The sequence below is a fragment of the Natator depressus genome, chromosome 10 (genome assembly GCF_965152275.1).
Source record: "Natator depressus isolate rNatDep1 chromosome 10, rNatDep2.hap1, whole genome shotgun sequence".
NCBI lineage: Eukaryota > Metazoa > Chordata > Testudines > Cheloniidae > Natator > Natator depressus.
This window is the reverse complement of record NC_134243.1, coordinates 2,649,292-2,670,329: the sequence shown is the minus strand read 5'-3', so window position 1 is coordinate 2,670,329 and position 21,038 is coordinate 2,649,292. Positions and strand designations below refer to the sequence as shown.

The 21,038-nt window shown below is 45.4% G+C and overlaps 1 protein-coding gene across 2 annotated transcripts in view; it reads left to right on the top strand.

Annotated features, from left to right (window-relative positions):
* Positions 1-21,038, top strand: part of PRKCB (protein kinase C beta) — a 244,103-nt gene that overhangs the window by 194,585 nt on the left and 28,480 nt on the right. For both annotated transcript variants that reach the window (XM_074964972.1, XM_074964971.1), the window contains exons 13-16: positions 1,395-1,533; positions 9,464-9,544; positions 9,853-9,960; positions 20,130-20,270. In XM_074964972.1, coding sequence (XP_074821073.1) covers positions 1,395-1,533; positions 9,464-9,544; positions 9,853-9,960; positions 20,130-20,270 — 469 coding nt within the window. The remainder of the gene's footprint in view (positions 1-1,394; positions 1,534-9,463; positions 9,545-9,852; positions 9,961-20,129; positions 20,271-21,038) is intronic.

The following is a 21,038-nucleotide window of genomic DNA, read 5'->3' as shown; positions in this document are numbered from 1 at the left end:
AGGCCAGTTGGCTGCTGGGTGAGAAGCCAAAGAGGGAGAGGAGTTTAGATGCTGCTACTAAAATATTAACTGGAGGGAAATCAAGGAGTGGCAAAGGGTTTATTTCCACCCTAACTAGTGGTTATTTTCCAGCCTTCGTTTCCAGTAGACCCTACTGTAGCTTGTGTTAGAAGCAAATATGGGTAACTTGCGTTAGAATAGCTGATCCAGAGCATATGACAGAGGTATTGTGAAAAGGAGCAACCGAACCATGAACTTAAACAAAAACACCTTTACAGAAACTCAGGTGATTATCCGCTTTCTTTTTGAACTACAGTCGTTCTCCTGGTTGGAGGCTCTGAGCTAGATCTTTATCTAGCCTAATTCTCCATAGCTCTGTGAAGTCAATGGAGCTATGCCTGTTTACATGAGATGAGAATCTGGCCCTGTCTACCAAGCTGGTTGATGTTAACTTCATGATGTGCCCTCAACTTCAGCTCTACGGTGTATGATTTTGCATCCTGTTCCATTACCCTGTTAAAGAGATTTGCAGCCTTTGGCACAACTTCATAAACCTTGATAGCAGATGACAGTTGACTCAGAGTTCATAGTTTGCACCATGACAAATATACCACTAGGTTTCCGGCCTGATGGCCTTGCTGTACCCTGTGGACAGAGATATAGCACATACGCCATTACCCCAAAAGGAGACCTTTGGCTTATTGTACAGGACATAAACAAGAAAATAATAACACAGACCACATAGCCGCTTGGTAATTACATGAGGAGCAACTTATACTTGAAATACTGAACGTTCACGGAAAGACTACCCTCCAACTTTTTTTTAGTGTAACCCACTGGCCGCATCTTAGCCGACACTGGAGAACTGACCTAGGGATCTCCAGAGCTGAAGGCATGAGTCTCTACAGCTTGAGCTAAAGAGCCTTGAGCTGAGAGGTGTAGCAGACTCACACCTTCTGCGGGTCAAGCACGGAGGCCTGTTGTGTTACATTAGGAAGAGAAGTTTAGATAATGCTAGAACCTTTTCTGACCATCTACCTTTTGGTTACATGTGAACTCCAAATACACTTCGAGGTGCATAGAAATTAAAGATGAAAAATGATCTATTAAGTCAATCTCCCTGCTAGTGCAAGGTTGTTCTGTACAGAATATTTTCCAGTGTGTTGTCCAGCCTGGCATTTATGTGTAATAAAACATTTTAAAAATTGGGCGCCGGTATGCCTAGATTTCATTCTGAATCATTATCCCCAGGACGTCTTCCTACAAAGAGTGTATGTGTGGGGGAGAGCCCTGTGCATGGATGAGCTTGGATGCAGGAGGTCTGTTGGCTTTCTTTACTACATCCTTTCAATTTTACCCTTTTGTATAACAGTTATTTTACTGTCCTGCTGTAGAGACCTAAAGCTTGACAACGTGATGCTAGATAATGAAGGGCACATAAAGATTGCGGACTTCGGCATGTGTAAGGAGAACATCTGGGATGGAGCAACTACCAAGACCTTTTGCGGTACTCCCGACTACATTGCGCCCGAGGTGAGAGAATGAGATGCGCAGCAGAGGCTCCTAGGTGATGGGTTTTCAAGGATAAAAATATCTTATGGAAAAGTGTATTTCATAAAACACATTTTGCTTCTTTTGACCAAGGTTTGAATGGATACAGACAGAGAAAACACAATAGCTTCTTTGGCTTTTGTCACTCAATGGATGCATTGAATAGCTTTTGTCATAAGCCCACTGACAATATTTGTCAGTTGACAGCATTTCCTTCAGAGATGCTTGTGTGACTGAGTCTGGAGGTGGCTTGAGTTTTTCAAACCAGAGATAAGGGCTATCCCTTTAGGGCCATCTGGAGAACACATGCAAAGCAAAATGGTCACTGGAACTAACTGGGAATTTTCCAGTGGAATGATTTTGCAACAGAATGTGCAGTTTCTACAAAGTTGAAATTTTTGGTGGAAAAAAATTAATTTTCCCAAAAACTAAAATTGATTTTTTTCCCATTTGGAAAATCAAAATAAAATATTTCATTTAAGGTTGGTTTGACCTGATTTGGAATATTTCATATTTTTAACAGACCCAAAATGATTTCTTTCAAATGACTTCAATAAAACATAAACTACACTTTCCTGTTGTGACACATTGCCTTATGGGAGCTGTAGTTCTGGCCTTCTTTTCTCCAAAAGGCAGGGCTCCCAGTAGGACTACATCTACCATAAGGCAATGTGCAGATTTCATTCTGCCCAAGCTGTGTGGTGCATCATGGCAGTCCCATGACTCTGGATACATTGTGGGAAATGTCCTCATGCCGGAAGCTTGGGCCAAAGGTGAAAATGAAGGCATTGTGCTCCCGAACGACAACTCCCATAAGGCAATGGGTCACCATAAGAAAATACAGTGTCATGTTGAAATGAGTCAGAACAAAGCATTTTTATGTCATTTCAAAAAACTGAAATAAAACATTTTGATTTTGGGAAAGTCTAAATGTTTTGTTTGGATCAAAAATATTTCAACACTTCCAAGTCATAAATTTTTTTCAGAATTTCCATTAAAAGGAAAATTTCTACTCCCTATCTCAGAGCGGGACCAATGCCAGTGTTGGGATGTCAGAATTTCCTGCAGGAAAGAAATTCTCTGTTTTGCTCGACTCCCACAGGGGCCTGCCAGGCTCCGGCTGCTGGTCTCTGTCACCCAGGACTGTACTGAACATTCGTTCATTTAAATATTTCCGTGGTCTCTGCTGCCATTCCCACTGTCCCCAGCGGCAGCAATTAGGCATTACTACTACGTTTGCCTCCCATCAACAAGGAAGCCAAAGGCCTGTCAGTCAAAGCTAATGTCTGAGCAAGAGTCCACCCACTTCCTTCCCAACTCTCTGTGACCTGCAAGCAAGGAATTGCCTCCATTCTCTGCTCTCATTCCAGCTTTTCAGTGCCCTCTTCCAGCTGCTGGCTGGTGGAAGGAGGGTGAGGGAAGGCAGCATGCAGAAATGCTTTAATGCAAAGACCCTGTGGCCCTGCTCACAACTTTAAGGGGTTCCGGCCAGACAGGAGAGAACCAGCAGGAAGATTCTCTCCTGTCCCCTCAAACCACCTTCTCAAGGGCTCAGCGCGGATCAATCCCCTTCCTCTAGACACACACGGCTGTTGCTAGCTCCATTTCCCTGCAGCATGACTGGGTCTCTGTGCCTGTTGTCCAGCCAGCTTGAGAGCTCCTCTCCTGGTCCTGACGCGGCCCCTCCGCACAGAGACCCAACAGACACCATAGCCCCCTTAGTAGGCTATGCTCTGCTGGCCTCCCTGGGTTTCTGGCTTGGGGCTCAGGACCTGGGGTGCAGTCTCTGCCCCTTCCCTGGCAGCCCAGGTTTGTTCCCCATCATCACCCGCCACCCATCCCAGTGGAATGTGGTGTCTAGTGGATATGGGCACTGACCTGCCTATGAATGTGGTCTGGATCTCTCTGCACCCCTTCTCCAGCACCCCAGGAGCTCCTCTCCTCACACCCAGATTCCCTCTCACTGGGGTGGGGCAGCAGGGTCCCTCTGATTCAGGGGCCTCTCCGTCTCCATCTTCCCCTCCTCGCGTATGCTCTCCTGCTGGGACTTGGGGGCAAGGCTACTCTGTCTCCAGGCCTTACTCCTCTCCCAGGACCACTCCTCGTAGGGACCTGTCTCTGTCCTGATTCCCTAGCAATTCTGCATCTGTGTGTGTAAGAGATCCCTGTTCCTATGTCCAAATCTTCAATGGAGAGCCCGCTCACCATCATCCCAGCCCTGGGGACATGTGCCCTACCCGTTCATTCGCAGCTAAGAGCCAGCAGTCTGTTACAGAAGCAGGGCTGCAGCATGTAGGTTGACAGTTCAAGACTGCCTGAGACCTTTCTACTGAATACGCTCTGACCAGGAAGGCAGGTTCCCCTTCCTAATGGCTCCCTCCTGTACATCAAGGAACCTGGTCCAGGAATCTGCAGGACGGCTCAATAGACACGTCGGGCCACAAGGCCTTGCCTCATTCAGGGATGCCGACAAGGACTTTGTCCCTTTCGCAGCTTTGGCTCAGGGTGCAGGTGGATGGAAGGCAAGAGACTTCTGGCCTTCACAAGGCCCAGTTCGCAAGGTGTTAAATGGGCAGGAATTCTCCCCTCCATTCGGTCTGGGGGATTCCTGCCTTCCCCAGGCTCTTCCCATAATAGAAGGCCCCGGGATAAGTGCTCTCTTAAAGCAATACCCCCCTTCTTGTTATGGGACTGTTCTGAGCAGCCTTGGGGGGGAGGGAGGAAATTCATAAGCTCCAAATCTGTGGTTCTGCACCCACGGTCCTGCGAACCCTATGACATTGTCTCTAGCTAGCTAGCCTACTGGTGCTACTTTGCAGCCACCTGTCGGGGTGCAGCTCCCTTTTGTTCAGCTGGGTCTGGCTCTCGATTTGGCTGCTGTCCGAATACTCACAGAAATGCTGAGTCCTCATTGTCAATCTTTGCCCGGGGGGGAATCCGTATCTTGTGTTTTCCTACCTGGGTGGTGATGTCATTTCTGCCCCCCTGACCCCTTGAGTGCAGAAATGGAGTCAAAGATCTTTGCCCTCTTAGATTGTGGTTTGCTCATGATTGGACAAGGCTCCATCTCTTGGGATTTCTCCCTGGAGCTCCCATTTGGAGCAGACTGGCCTCAGAGGGCAGAAGCTTCTGTTTCTGAAATCTGTAAAGTGGCCACCTGGTCCTCCTCTTCATTTGGCCTGACCTGTTGGATCTGCCCTCATTTCATGATACTTCGTTGTCTATTAGGGCTTCCAGGACAGCTGTAAGGTAAAGCACCTCCATCTCCTCACTGCTTGCAACGTCTGTTGTTTGTAAATGGCGTCACTGGATGGGATGGGAAAAGAGGGACGTCCGACAAGGGAAAACTACTGGCCAGTAAGTCTGCTGGCTGTAGTCAGCCCGTCTCCCATCCCAGCCTTGACGGAGGCCTATCTCCCTGTCCTTGTACTGGAAGTCTGTAGTTGGAATGGAAGTGGGTGGGCAGCGTATCGCTTGTACACTGGCCTTTCCTGGCAGATCAGTTACCTCATTGCATCTCAAGGGAAAACTGTGACAAACAGAACTACCAGTGACTAAGATTCCCTTATTAAAATAATCCTGAGGCATCCCCATCCTGTGACTCGCAGTGAGAGGCTGCAGGTGTGTTCTGAAATAAATTCATAGCAATGTCCTCAAACTGTTCAATATCTTAATGCTTGTATCAGCTTATTACTTTAACAACTGACGGCATTGTGTGTGACAAATTATGCTTAAAGTACCGCCTGGGGGCAGGTCAGCCGTTTATTTAAGGTAACCAGTATTGCGCTTGCTTGTAAATACCTGTCCCCTTTAAAAAAAAAAAAAAAAAAAAAAAAAAAAAAAAGAAATCTTCTTACATTCTGCCTGAATGCTCAGCAATGAAACATTAGTATTTACCCATTGAAACAGTTTAGGGAAATAAATCACCTTTAGATGTATGTCAGATTATGTCCCCGTATTCTAAACTGCTTTCTGTTTCATCTCTGCCAGGGAGATATTTAATTACAGTACTAGCCCAAATGTGTTTTATGTAGCCTCTGTGTATTAAGAGTAATAGCTCTGTTGCTGTGGGTGATTAATACTCCTTCAAAGCAGGACAAATGACCATGTCCTTTGGTAGTCAACTGAGCATTATCACTCAAACACTTATTTTCCTTGGTTTAATTTGTTTTTTCAATAGAAAAGGAGAGAATGGGAAATTAGGATGTAAATTGCTAATGGATTCAGGAATAATAATATTATTTGATAGTGCTCTTTACTGTAGATCTCAAGGAAGTAAGTAAATTTATCCCCATTTCATAAATGGGGAAACTATGCGCACACACTTGGCCAACATTACACAGCTGTTCAGTAGCAGAGCCAAGATTCGAACCCAGATCTCCTACATTCCCGTGCAGTTCCTGCTTCACGAGGCTCTGCTGCCTTCCATTAAGAAGCTGAAAATGTTTTATGCTATCATGGCCTCAAGTTAGAAACATCCTGTGATTTGCTTGACCCATTTGCTGGGACTCTGTTATAAGGTACATGTCACCCTGGTACCTAAGGGACTGCAGTGAGTATGAATGACCATCAGTGGTACAGTTTCCTGTGCAGAGCGAGTGCTATTTAGTGGTTGTTTTTACTGGTGTTTTATTTACAGACATTGGCTTTCTACAAGGTTTTTTGTTTAGTTGTTTAATATTTTTTACGCTTAGAGGGCTTTGATGTGAGTAGTTCACCCCTGAATTTCCCAGGGCACTGGCAAATCACCAAAAACCAAGTGAAAGGAACACTCAGTGAACTTGAAGTCAAGGAAATTCCAAGCTGAAACTCGGTGTCAGATCTCCGTAGTTCATCAACACTGCAAGGATAAGAACAGTCCCCAGTTCAAAAAGCTCTGTGTCTGATTTTAAGCACACGGCTCATGCATTTATAATCAGGCACGTGTGCAAGGACTTTGCTGAATCAGGGCCCCTCTGAAGTTAAGGACAGGATATCAGCTCTGACCTTTAGACTTAACTGAATGTCATTGCTTTTGTAGGTTTAAAGTAGGCTGTTAATAGGTCATTTGATGAGGCCTGTGATTTAAAGACTGAAAACACCTTATTTTCCTGATGGGGGCAGAAATGGAGCATGGTAAGAGGCCATAATTAGACTCTGTGTCGTACACCAGAGGGGTAACTTTGGAGCTGTTCTGATCTATTAGGCCGATAGGCTTGGTCATGTATTGTTTATCTAAACCCTGCCCCATGAGCCTCTTGTATGTAGCCAGGTCCTTTCCAAACTATCGGAAGAGAGAAGCTCTTGTTATAACCTGCTCCATTTCATGGGTGTAATCAAATGCAAATGGCTGTTTGCATTATGGAAGATTGACAGAGTAATCTGAAAAATAGCCAGTTGCCTTTTGTTCTTTGGGGATGTTGTTCTCCGAGGGAGGGGGAGGTGGAATGTGCCAGGGTTTTCTCTTTACATAGGAGAGAAATGGGGCTCCATGTGGGCTCAGATGTCGTTTGTGTGGATCAGATTGCAGGATTGGGGCCTCAGTCAAACATGGGGGGTGGGTAGGTGGGAACAGAAAGAAAAACCTCTTGGAGTTGAACTGAATCACTGTGTGTATATTTTACTGTGATTAGCATGTGATTTGCATTCATATTTGAATATATGAATCTATTCAGAATAGAATTCTGTAATTAGGATGAATAAATTGTGTAATTGTTCTGCGTTAAGTGACAGATGGCACAGCCTAAGGCCTGTCAAACTCTGTATGAAACGAGGCCCAGCAGCAACAGCTAAGCAAATAAACTGGGGCTTGAAAGAGCCCTTCAGAACACAGATTCACTCTTTGCAGAAGCCGGGTTCCTTTAATTCAGGTTTCCAGCCTGGTTATAACTCTGTGTGTGCGCGCGTGCGCTCGGGTTTCCTTCCTGCTTCCCCTTTGATCATTTGTACCCTAGACTAGAGTGACTTCCTCATTTGAAAATGGGAAAATAAAATGACAGAAACATGGACTCTCCCAGACTCCCCCATATGCGCCGTCATTCAGACGGAGCTGGGCCGGCTGACTCAGTAGCTTGGTAGAACAAACGGTGCTCCTCCTTCTCTCCTTCACTCTCAGGAGGGCTGATTTCTGGAGTAGTTTCTTTCCTTAAATAGCTGGGAAATCAAAACACATGCTAGTATCACCACAGTTTGGCTGGAAACGTCCGGTTGTGCAGCGGGATTGTACAGTCGATTTTTCTGTGATAAAGACACACAATCTATGCTGGTGTGTCTAAATTGTCCTTTCATGTGGGCGAGGTACTTTGTTCATTTGGGGCTCAATCACACAAGCCAATGAGTATTCTGACCCTGATCCAGCAAAGCCCTTAGAGCATGTGCTTAGATTTAAGTACATGAGCAATCCCATTGACCGTGATAGCCTGGGCCCTTATTCAAGGTACTGCGAAATGACTTAGGTAGTTCCCAATCTTGAAACAAAGTCTAAAGTCCGCTAGTGATCATGCAGATTGCTGATGGTCTGAGTACTGTGCAGGAACACGCGTTTCTGGGAGCAGTCTCGGTCCGCTCCTAATGCAGGAATACGTACCAGCAACGTCTGCGTGCATAAAGCATAAACTATGGTGCAATATTGCTGTCTCTGGGTTTGAAGAATGTGAAGTGGAGAAGGCTTATTTAGGTAAAGTGGGACTTTCTCATGGTCTGGTCAGTTTTTCTCCACTCAACAACTTTGCTATCTAAGTGGAGTTTCTCTGGAATTAGAATTTTAACTTAAACCTTGCAATGCACCAGAACAATTTCTGCGCTTTCAATTTATTTCGCTAGAAGGAGAGTTTCTCTGTGCCAGACATTACTCCAGTTGGGTTCAGCTGTACTCTGCCCTGCCTGATGGCTGTTCATGACATAGGAGAAATTAAACCGAGCTGTGTGCAAAGCTGGTAAATGATCTTGCTGATTTCGCTGCAAGGTTGTATAGACTGTGATTTCACAGCCACAAGTTTTCACAAAAAGAGCCATGCAAAAAAATGTGAAATGTCATGTTTTGAGGCAAGAAATTGACCCTTATTCCAATGAAATTTTGACCCTTGACATTTCAAACATGTAATGCCTTTCAATTGAAAACTGAACGATTATATCCATTTTAACTCCAGAACGGTCAGATTTGTGAGCAAATGTGATGCTGCACCGTTGTGGGAGCTTTTTTTCTTTTTCTTTTTCTGTTTTCTGGAAGTTTGAGCTATTTTATGAAATAAAAATGCAATCTAATAGCTTCAGATGTTGAGAATTTTAATTACTAAAATTTCATAAGCCCTTTTGAAAGATATACCTCTACTGAATATACCTAGAGGGCCAAATTCTGTACTGTTACACCAGAGGAACCACAGAGAAATCAGTGGAATTAATCCAGTTTTACACCAGTGTGAATGAGAGTAGAAGTTGGCCTAATGTTTCTAATTGAAACAATATTGTATCTGTAGTGATGAACCTACAGTTGTGAGCAAACCTGATCACTCTGATGGATCATATTATTGTTCTCTCTTGTCACGCGTTGACTTTTCAGGCAATATTGCAATTTACCTGGCTTCTTGGAGCTGAAGCTCATAGCAGGCTGTATTTTAGACACCGTGTGTTCTGTATTTTTTTTTTTAAATCAAATACATGCTAGTTGAAAAACCAGAGGGAATGTTGTGTTTGTCCTGATGTCATACCTCTGCCATGTTAATGAGCGCAGTGCAGTGCCGACTTTCAAAGGTGTTGAATACCTGCCAGTACTGTCGATTTCAACAGCGGCTGCAAGTACTCATCACTTCTGAAAATCCGACCACAAATAAATATCCCTGTCCTTTTGACCTGGACCAAGGCTTGGAATTATTTTGCATTGTGCCAACAGGCTAATAATTGAAGTGTTGTAATCCTGCTGTTTTTGTTGTTTTAGATAATTGCTTATCAGCCCTATGGGAAGTCGGTGGATTGGTGGGCATTTGGAGTTCTGCTCTATGAAATGTTAGCTGGCCAGGTAATTGAATTTTAATGGATTCCCATGGGATTTTGTTAAATTCCATTGAGAGCAGCTGTTGAAGAGCAATTTGTTTTGTCCCATCAAACATTGGGAGGGGGGAAGTGCTGTGTGCTTTGTGCGGTGCTGCGGATCAAGAGTCGTGGATCACAGCCATGGGAAGAGGCTGCAAATCTGAAAGAGATCAGTCATGAAGAGCCCAGAGAAATGAAAGGCGGCTGACTTCCTACCTGAAGATCATAGACACAAACATTATTCCAAGAACAATGATATGCCACTTAATCTGTCTTCTTTCTCTTCCTTCCTAGGCGCCCTTTGAAGGGGAAGATGAAGATGAACTTTTCCAGTCCATTATGGAGCACAACGTAGCCTATCCCAAATCCATGTCCAAGGAGGCTGTGGCAATCTGTAAAGGGGTAAGGGGCAGCCTTGGCTTTTCGCATGGGGCAAAGAATGTATGGCTTGGTTTTTATGCAGCTAGGTGCAGAGTTGCACATGCAACTGCATGCCTAATGCAGGGTGCTCTCCCTGCAGCGGCCGGTCACATAGTGGGACCGCCCATACAAATGGCTAATAATAGTCATTTGTGAGCAACTTGTGCGCACAGGCCGTGGTTATTGAGCTCAATACAGGAGTAACTGGGTGAAATTGCTTGGTCTCTTTTATACCAGAAGTCAGACTAGATGATCTCATGGTCCTTTCTGGCCTTTAAAATCGATAAGTAGCTGTAAAAGGGGCCGTCCTGCTTGCTCCCTCCTCAGGCTGTGATATCGCAGTCCACGGGGGATTTGCATCCTGTGGCCGCTCTACGTAACAAACTCTGGCGCTAACGTCTCTGCCTCCGGGGTGAAGTGCTGCCCGTGAGTGTTCTGCCTTTGACTTCAATGGGCTCCGGGGTTCATTCTGGACATGACAGCATACGGGTTCTAGTGGCTCACCTTTCCCTCGGAGGGCATTAGGCAGTGCTGTGTATTCAGTGTCCAGTTGCCAGCCATTTTGAACAGCTGCAGCAGAGAGACTGTGCCACCTCAACGTGTCTCTTCCAGCCCACCCCTCACACTGCTCATGGGGTTGAGCGCCCTTCCCCGTTCTGTGCGGGAGGGAGAACGTGCCTCAGAAAGCAGCTGCTTTCCCCTTCCCTTCCCGGCTTTATCCCTTCTTCCCTGGTGATTTACTGTGTGTGGACATTCCAAAGAGGGGCCCTAGCGCCTCCCTGGGAAGAGGCAGACTCCTTGTGCTGCGGCTTCTCCCGCTGATTGGGAGAACACCTGCTGTGTGCTGCTCCCGTCTGCTCCATGCAGTGTGGGGGGCACAGAGGCCCCATATCAAAGGGGAGCGTAGCGTACAGCCCTGCCAAGGCAAAGCAGTGCCAGTTCCTGGAGCAGGTCCCCCAGCCCTGGGGGTTTAACAAGAAGATCCATTCTGATATGGGGTGGGTGCCACAGGCTGTTTACCGGCCGGCCTCTTCTGCACGGGGGCCTCTCTATTATTTCATGCCTGTCTCAGAGTTTTAAATACCTGTTGCCTTTTTGTCCCACTTCGTCGTCCTGCTGCTGTCATGCCAGCAATCCTGGCGGGAGGTAGCATGGGGTCAGCCCGTGTTGGTTTGAGCACCCCCCACCCCATTCTCTGCCTTCACTCCCTTTCCCTCAGCCCTATCTGTGCCTTTCGGGCAAACAGTCCAAGTCTAGTTTCCAGAGCTCTGCGGCTGTCCTGGCTCGGCTGTTTCTGCAGAGCTCTCTTCTCTGATATTGATAGGACCCTGTGGCAAGAGAAATAAAGGTAAAACACCATCCTGTGCTTAATCGGTTTATTAATGGGTCTCCTCTCCTCTAAGCAGTTCCAACACGTTCAGAAGCAGGACCAAACTCTTTATTTTCATTGCTGTCTTAGGCCAGGGCTACGCTACCACGTACTTCGGTATAACTGGCATCGCTCAGAGGTGTGAATAAGCCACCCGCCTGAGGGGCGTGCGCTACACTGACCTGAGCGCCAGTGTGGACGGTGCTCCCACCGCCTCTCACGAAGAGGGGTTTATTGTGCGGACAGGAGAACTCTCTCCCATCGGCAAAGTGTCTGCACCAGATACACTACAGCGGCCCAGCGGCACTGGCCCAGCTGCCCGGATGTAGAACTTCTCATGTAGACTAGCCCTTGGTGGTGGTACATGGACGTCGAAGGGCGTGACCTTGCAGCTGAGGGTGTGGGGATGCAGCAGTCTCCAGGCAGCACTTGGGCATGTCTTTGGGGTTTGGGCTGCTTGCCTTCCAGTTAAGTGGGAGTGGTGGGGGTGAAATGTGGAAGCTGAAAACAGGCACCAGACTTGGGACCATTTATCCAGAGACCCCTCTACCACACTGAGTGGCAGCAGGGGCAGTTCATGAATCTGTATAGACTTAATATCAGGGCCAGGATCTGGGAACCTTCATAATGATATTTCGAACTAATTTTAAGGTAGAAAGTAAGGCCAGAATCCTGCAAATTTAAGTGCCCGTACATGTATTTTGCAGGATCAAGGCCTAATTTTTCCTTATCAAATGGCTTTTGCAATGAGACCCTGTATGGAGCAGTGTCCTGAGCTGGGAACCAGCCCTACAAAGACTTAAGTGCATGGCTAACTTTGTTTGCGCCCTAAGTGATCAAAGCACATTCGAGTCTTGATGTGGATGTTTATTATTCAGGTTTGACCCCATTCCTCAGTCAGCCAGAACTCAGCTGTAGTCCAAGCTCTCTGAGCATTAGATTATTGTGTAGGGTGCTTGCTTTATTTTTAAAAACTTTTTATTTCTTTGTTATTTTTAAAAATGTCAAGCTGTCTGTAACTCAGAAAGTAGCACTTGCCCCTGTTAGTGGAAAACGACACAACCTGCGATTAATATTGCTGCTACAGCATTGCGCAGCTCCCTCTCCCTTTGCAGCAGGACTCGTAGCGTGTGTTACCAATGGGAATACCGGCTCTTTGGAGGGGAAAAGTTGAAGTGCTCCAGGTTTTAAGTGGGTCAGGGGGGAGTGATTGTTTTCCAGGTCACTTGGCAGTCAATTTCAGTAAAAAGTAGCAGGCCAGTAAAGTCTGCGTGTTAATTTAGAAGCCATCATATTAATCTGAGCAGGAGTTTCTGCCAACTTGCTGGTTGTTAGTGGGGGGAGGAGGAGGCTATTTCTCCAAGTCTGGCATTAATGAAGAGAGGAAGATGTTTTCTGGTGTTATGCTAAACATCATTATCCCCACAGTGCTCCAGGGAGTAACACTGGCGAGTGATTAGAGATCGGAGCAGTGATAAATCTAGCTGTCTGCTTTATTTTCTGTCACATCAGTCAAAACCTGAATGCTGTAAATCGACAAGAAGAGACCATGATTAAAACATCTGCAGGATATAGCTGTAATGGCTTTTCTCGCTTCTGGCAAATATGAAGCTGCATGGAAGGAGATTTAACTGTGCATACAAGTCTGGTCTCCTTTGTAAATTCTTTCTTTTTTGTCTTGTGTACTTTGTGTAGACAACAAAGTGGTGGTTCAACACACATATTTTTCTGAGCTAAAAAGATACAAGGGACATTGCATTTTTCCCCATTGCTCCCTGCTCCCCCACAAAAAAACCGACTGCAATTTTAAGACGCCTCAGTAAGCTGAAAAGACAGCCCTTGTCCAGACACATTAGAGGGATCGGTATCTTCAAGTTAATGAGCATCTAAGTTTTGTTACTTTTCCAGGAAAAAGTTTCTAACATACAGAAACAACCCAGTTTCAATTAAATGAAAAAAGCTATTGGAAAAAGCTCTGCCTGTAAACATGCAAGGTTTTGTATATCTCAGCCAGGATGTCCAGGAACAATTGAAGGGGGATTTTGTTGTCCCTACACAATTTTAATCGTATGTGCTAGTGCCAGTCATTATTTAGTGTAGTCTTAGATGTGGCTTTGGGAAGTCAGGAGATGGAAAGCAATTTCACACAGAAGGCTCTGTTTCTGCATGAGCCAAATGGTAAATGTTGATCAGATGCACTCACTGGGAAACAAATGGGATACTTAACTGCGTCTTTGACTCTTCATTAAATGCCACTTACTAGATCAAATGTAATAGTGCTTTCCCTATTAGAGTATCAGCTGCATCAGGGCGGAGGGGGTGTTTTAGGAGAAGAAATCTGAGTTATTTTGAGGTGGAGGGGGTGAAGGGGGAGGCAGACGTAGTAACTATTGGTTTTATTGTGTATAGCTCTCTTTGTGCAATCCATTCACGCTAAAGAGACCAGAAATGCTGGTTCAGCTCTCAAAAGCCAGCAGTCTTGCTGGGCAGACTCCTGCCATCAGACCTGCGTCCTAGATGAAATGACAGGTTGGTCTTCCATCCAGACTACCTGGCATGTGACAACTACAAATATACCCCTTCTCTTTTTGAGGGATGCATTCTTGTTTGTGACCCAACTGGTTTTCGTAAAGCCTGTGATTAGTGGATCACATGTGCACTCGATCACTGGCATAAGTATAAACTCTTTTCTTCCCATCTGGAGACTTTTGAATGTGCCTGAACAAAGTCAGTGTTTCCAGGTGAACAGATTGCCTGTGACTACCAGGTCCCTCTTGAATCTCTGTTGATAGCAAAGGCAGGAAGTGCCATGGCTTTCTCAGTAAAATCTACAGGTATTTTGAATGGTATTTTCAATGGCTCAGATGCCTGGGTGAGGAAAACATCATATAGTATATAACTAGCACATTGTTTAGGTCATTTTAGTGGTGTAATAGACACATCAGGTGATTCCACATCCCACTACCCCTATGATCTATTGGTGACAAGGATACTGAAGTAACACACAGGATCTGATATTTCCAATGGAATCTTTATCTTTTAATAATGTTGAAAAGCTGATAAAATGTTTTTTGTTTTTGTTTGTTTGTTTGGGGTATTTTGGGGTTTTTAAGTTTTTTAACATCTGTTTTAAGTGACCCTGATAATATGGGAAGATTGCCCGGGAGGATACATCATTGGGGTGATGTGTTTGTGCCGTGCTGTGGTGACATGCTGAATGTCATGGCACACTGCACGATGTAACACACCAGTCCAACAGGCTTCATGCAACTGACTAATTCTGCAAGTGACCATTCACAACATTCTGGTGATAGTCAACATTTTCCAAATTTTGAATTCTCAAAAACCTATTTTTGTCAAAAAAATCAAATTTTGATGGGGAACTTTCAACCAGTTCTGCGACAGTCTGTTTGATCCTAATGCTGTCTTTGCTTTTCTTTATGGCTGAGGGTTCAGCTCAGTTTCTATTATCCCAGTTTACAGGGACACAAGTTATTGCGACTATGTTCCAACCATGAGAAGCTGGGAAAGAGATAGATCATGGCTTTCAACTGTTTAGGCCTGTGGTTTTCTTTTAAGTGAGGTTTCCCATCTGTTTATCTCTTGGAATAACTGGCAGATAATGAAGACATTAGAGATGCTCTCGGTAGGTAATGAATAGGCAATGAACGTACAGTGGAGACAAACCCAGCTTTCAGAACAAGACACCATGGTACACAAGAACTGTAAGTGGTAATCTCCATATTAGTGACATGTCTAGGGCATGCAATGAAGTCAATATGTTGCCTGCATGTCATGTGAGCCAGACACTGAATTTAGACGGGGGCAAAGATCTGTTCAGGCATTTCCACCTCCCAGTGCTTTAAACAAAGCCCTCAAAGATGTAGCTCCCTTTGCATCCCCATTGGCTAATTCTATTATAACTTGAGAAGTTAAGGCCCCAGGTCAGCAAAACCCTTAGGGTACTTGGTTAAGGATTTTGCTGCATTAGGACTTGAATCAGTAGAAGCTGACTACATAGTCAAGATAAGAAATTATGTTTGTTTTTCCTAGACTACATAGTTGTTTCTTGAAATGTACCATGGGCCTTGAACATGTGTTGGTCTAATACAGTCCTCTTAATCTACAGTGATGTGTTGTATTCACGGCATTAGTGTAGAGATTAAACCAACTTGTTCCTATTTAATACAAACAATGCCAATGATTCTCTTCTATAAGTCAGGAGACTCAATCTGTAGGCTTCATGGGCTTCTGTATAACAATAGCAGATGGTGACTTCATCCTAACATGAAGAATAAAAGCACACAAGGAAACTGGAAGATTTAATTTCTGGGTGCATGTATCAAAAATACAGAAGAATAACTGCATCACAATATAGCCCTGTGCAGCAATGCTGACAGGCACATCAAGTAGAAAATTAATCTTTTATAATTCATTAGCCAGGGCAAGCTGTTCAGAATGTGGTGTGGATTTGTGTTAACTTTGGGAAATTGTGTGTTTAACAGGGAAATTTAAATGTATAAATTGTATGTGTGTCTGTGTATGTGTGTTTGTATGTTTGAAACAACTACCACCAAAAAAACAGCAGGTAAACTGTGAGATTTTGGCTAGTAAAGCCTAATTAGTAAATTAATGTAAGATCTATTTACTGCTGTGTATGAGAAGCTGATTGTAAAGCAACAGTAGATGCAATGGAACAGATGCTAGTTCAAATTTTAATGTGCGCCCCTACAATAGTCAAATTTCTCGCTTAAAACAAAGATCTACCTGTGTGTTAACATCCAGGTCCCAATCTAGAGAAATTTTAGCTCCATCAACAGTTTTCTGATATCCTGCATTGGCGAACGCCAGCTCCAGTAGACAATGCATTCAGCCTAATGCCGGCTATGGAAACAAAACAGTTATTCACATCTGTTATTAGAACTACAAAAAATCCACTCCGTGAAATTGAAAATTCTCTCCCTAATTCTTCAATGTTAAATTCTCTTGTGTGAGGAGAGCATAACTTGGTGTGCGAGGAAAGAGATAAGGGAAGTCAGGGGATTGTCGTGTAGGAAGGAGCAATGCTGAAAGGTGAGCGAGATTTCCATACAAACCCAAGTAGGCGTTGAAAAACAGACATTTTGGCATTTAAATTGCGACCATCAGATTTTTGTCAAATCTGAACTAGAAGCATATCCCGCTGGTTTCTCAGCGAGATGCCATATTTCTGCCATACTGCCTCCACAGGATCTGATCCAAGTCAGTGGGCGCTGAGTAGGCTCAGGTCTTCGGAGGAGTCACGTGGCTGAAACATGTCTCGTTTCTAATTCACTATTTGAAGTGACTCATCCTGCTTGGCATTTTCCCTGCTGAATTTTATCTGTAGGAGTCCCAGTGCTTGATGTTTCGGCCTAGGCCCTGGTCGTGCCAACACACACGTGCTTAACTTCACTGCCATGAGGAGTCCCATTGACTTCAGTGAAGTGAAACATGTGCATGAGCGTCTCCAGGATCAGGGCCCAAGAAAGAAGACCCCTCATCTAGCTCTTTGCATGTTGGCTGGATGTAATCCAAGCTGATCTTGCATGTGAAAATCAAATGTAGAGATGGAGAGAGACTGCAACTGAACGAAACAAATTTGATGAGTTCTCAGTGGACATTGAGCAGGGGATTGGGATAGATGACCTCCTGAGGTCCCTTCCAACCCTGATGTTCTATGATTCTATGACATTTTAGAGTCTCAAATTGTAGAGGAAATGCTTTGTAATAACTTCCCATTGATTCATAGATGACTTCTCTCACCGTTGTGATTCAACTGGCAGGATTTGACTTATCAGCGAGGGTCTGATCCAGAGGCCTGTGGGGGAGATGGAAAGACTCCCATTAACCTCATTAAGGGTTGGCTCAGCATCATAATGAATATAGTGAATGCCAGAGCAAAGATCTGAAACAGGGAGTCTCCCACTGTTTGGCACTGCATAGAGTGGAGGGGAGCCAAAAGAAAGCCACGCAACAGCCTCCATCTGGGGCTTTTGACCACCAAGAACAGCCCCCTCCCTGCCATATGGGACAAGTGGTGTGGCCCATTCTTGTACTTCTAAGGCTCGTTCACTCTGGTAGGGGAATAGGGGAATCCATATCAAACGTTAGACAAAAACGTGACTACATTTTTATATATAGGCTTTTTACCCTACTCTTCTGAATGAGCAGGGACGTTTTTGCTTTTATTACATCAGCATAGTTTATTACAATGTAATTTTTATTCTTATTATTTATTAATTTTTACAATGACTTGAATACTTCAATATCAAATAAGACAATAGTATCCATCAACAATAATGAGTAAGTAAAACAACTTCGGTTCCCCCCGCTCTGAGTCCTATCATCAGTGTTACCCTTTTTCTTCCTGATCCACCTCTCCCCCTACCCAACCACAGCTGTCCTGTGCTCCTGGCAGCCACAGTTACAGCGTCTCTTCTCTGGCAGAAGGGGAGGACGAGGGAGTGATGCTGTACTGGACGGACACCAATACCACTTCCTAAGCTTGCTAATGGGATGCTGTGATCCTCGCCACTAGCAAATGAGCACATCTTGTCTGGAAGATGATTGAGCCAGATCTCAGAAGCCAGGGCCCGCTGCCTGACACTTTGCTGCTAGCTGCTGGGATTTCCAGAGCTGATGCCGAAGCCATAAACGTTATTTCAGTAGCCACTCAACCTCTGGCACTGAAGGGGTTAACCTGGGCTGGTTTCCCAGCTGACTGGGTAATGAATGCACTGCCACTGGCCACCAGGGTGGTGGTTGGCTCCAACCTTTTTACTTCACTTCACATTTCTATTTCCATTTTTAAAAAAAATATTTTATTTTGCAGGCTTTTCCTTGCCATTAGGTCTGCATGGAACTTTTCTTTTAAGATCAGTCTCCCTGAGCAAGTTTATGTGCAATCATGGGTGACATGATTGATTATGTCAAAACATTTGCAATGTCCAGAACAGAAGCCCTTCTTGGACACACAAGTTCTGCTACATTGCTGTGATGGACTCTCTGCGGAGGGTGAAATTCACCCCTGACAGAGCGGCCAGGTCCAGGTTCCGGAATCACTTAAATCCTGCTTTCACCCAAACAGCATTGTGAGTCGTGTGTACCACCTCTCAACCCTCCCTAGTTTTGAGGGCTGTCACTCATTTTTGTCCCAAAAGTTACCACATTCCACACAGGTAAATAAAAAATGGGGAGACACCACATCAGGAAAAGAGCCAGGAATCAGAAGCTTTAGGAAGAGAGGCCTTGACACTAAAAGAAGCAGCTGTTCCCTGCGTGGGTGGGGTTGTGTCCTCCTCCCTTTGGGCCTTTAAACATAAGACCATAAGAACAGCCAGACTGGGTCAGACCAAAGGTCCACCTAGCCCAGTATCCTGTCTGCCAGCAGTGGCCAGTGCCAGGTTCCCCAGAGGGGACGAACAGAACAGGGAATCATCCAGTGATCCCTCCCGTCGCCCATTCCCAGCTTCTGGCAGTTTTGGCCTTTGTCACACCTGGCCTCCCAGATTTGGCCAGTAGCCAAATTCTTTGTTCTTTCTGTTCTTTGTCTGACCCACCCTGGGAATTGGCAGCGTGACCCAGAGAGAGAGAGAATTTGGATCTCTGTCCAAGGAAGGAGAAGGGGCAGTGGAGGTTTGCCAGCTGCTGAAGTGAATGTTCTCCCCATGAAGTGAGGGGGAATTATGCATATGTGTCATGGAGGGGGTGGAAGACAAAGGACTAGGCCTGTCTTCCTCCCTCTTCCTGAGTGTTGGTTATTCCCTGGCCTTTTCCAAGCAGTTCCAAGGTTCATAGATTTGAAAGGCAGAAGGGACCATTGTGATCATCTAGTCTGACCTCCACAGCTGGCCACAGATTGCACCTTGTGGTTCTTGCACTGAGCCTACTAATGCGAACAGCTGCATAAGTCACAGCTAGTAACAAGCAGGAAGTGGTGGTGTCCTTTTGCAAACCCAAGTCCCCGTGCTGTAGAACAAGATTTGCTGCAAACTGGTCGTGCTCTTGGAACTGATTTGTTTTAACTGCCCTGCTTCTAATGAAGCAGTCCTTTGTTGCAAGAATTCTGTTCATATTCTCCCTGCTTATCGACATTTTATAAACCTCTGGTATCTGCATCTTATCTCAGAACAGAACCCAAACAACACCACCAGGATATTAATGTTTACACGGCTTCTCTGAATTCCCTTACTCTTCTCTGCTTTTCTCACTGGGTCTGTGAAAAGATAGGATGACAATGCATCCCGTTTTGACCGGGACAGTTCCTTTTTTAAGCCCTGTCCCAGCCTTCCTGAAATTTTTGGCAAAAGTGAGCATTTGTCCCGTTTGCTCTTGGCCAACTTGATCAGTTTTTTTTTTTTTTTGTCAAAAAGGTGGGGTGTGGTGCGGAGGAATGCGGGGGGGGGGGAGGGGTGAGCAGAGATGCCAGCCCCTCGCAGGGGGGAGGCAGGGCTCTGGCCGGGGAGAGTGCAGGGGGTGCCCATGGAATAATTTAAAGGTGACTCTGTCTGGGAATCCTCGCTGTGTTTCTGGGCCCTGTTGTGGGGTTTTCTCTTGAGGGACGTGGTTTGACTCTAGGTGACCCAGCTTGTCACTCTGTGCCTGGCCGACTGGGTCACGGTGTAACGTTGGCCTCAGCCGCCTCTTGCGCCCGTTCGATTGGTGGGATTTTCTGAAGCAGTTTGGCTTTTTGTCAATGAATGTTTCGTCTTTTACACTCTCTCTCTCTCTCTCTCTCTCTCTCTCTCTCTCTCTCTCTAAGCTAATGACCAAGCACCCTGGCAAACGCCTGGGATGTGGCCCCGAAGGGGAGCGGGACATCAAGGAGCATGCCTTCTTCCGGTATATTGACTGGGAGAAACTCGAGCGTAAAGAAGTTCAACCTCCATTCAAGCCAAAGGCTGTAAGTTTGATTGTATTAAAGTGTCTCTCTCTCTCTCTCCCCTCTCTCTCTCTCTCTCCCACACACACTTTCTCTTCTCCCCGCGCTCACACAGAAGCATATGTGCAGATGCTACTTTCCTTACCCACTCGATGAATGTATCCCACACTTACTTTATATATTTAGGAGATCCCACGCCCGTAAAGCTGGCACATGTCTAGCAACCATCCTAAGAGAATAAATCATTCTGCCTAGCGGGGCCCCTCATCTTGTCTTCAGAGTACAGAGGTAGAAATCCTGTGTGTTGGCTCAGGGATCTAATTGCATTGCAATACCTCTCAATTCGTTATCGCACAGGTCACTCTCTCCTGTTGTTCTCCCTCTGAAGTTTAAAAAGTCTCTTTCTAAACTGCCTCTTAACATCTAGCTCAGCAACATATGCCAGGTCTGAATTGGTCATGAAGCAGCAATTCACTCACCGGCTTCTACCCCAGGTAAAGCCCAGGTAGTCTGGAGCTTGAATTGTGTATGAGCATTAGCAGAAAGCCAGAGGAGAATCCTTGTGATAAGAAGAATCTAGTTTCTTGCATTGTTTCTGTATTTCTTCATGCGGGACTTTGCTGGCTGGGGTGCAGATTATAGGTACTGGGGGGTGGGGGGGGGAGGGAATGTGCAGCATCTATTGCTCGATGTGGGGTCTAACCTCTGAGAGGCGAGGCTGAGGTGGGTATGCCAATGGTCTGAAGACTATTTAGCTACCATGGGTAAGAGGAATCGGTACTTTGCCAG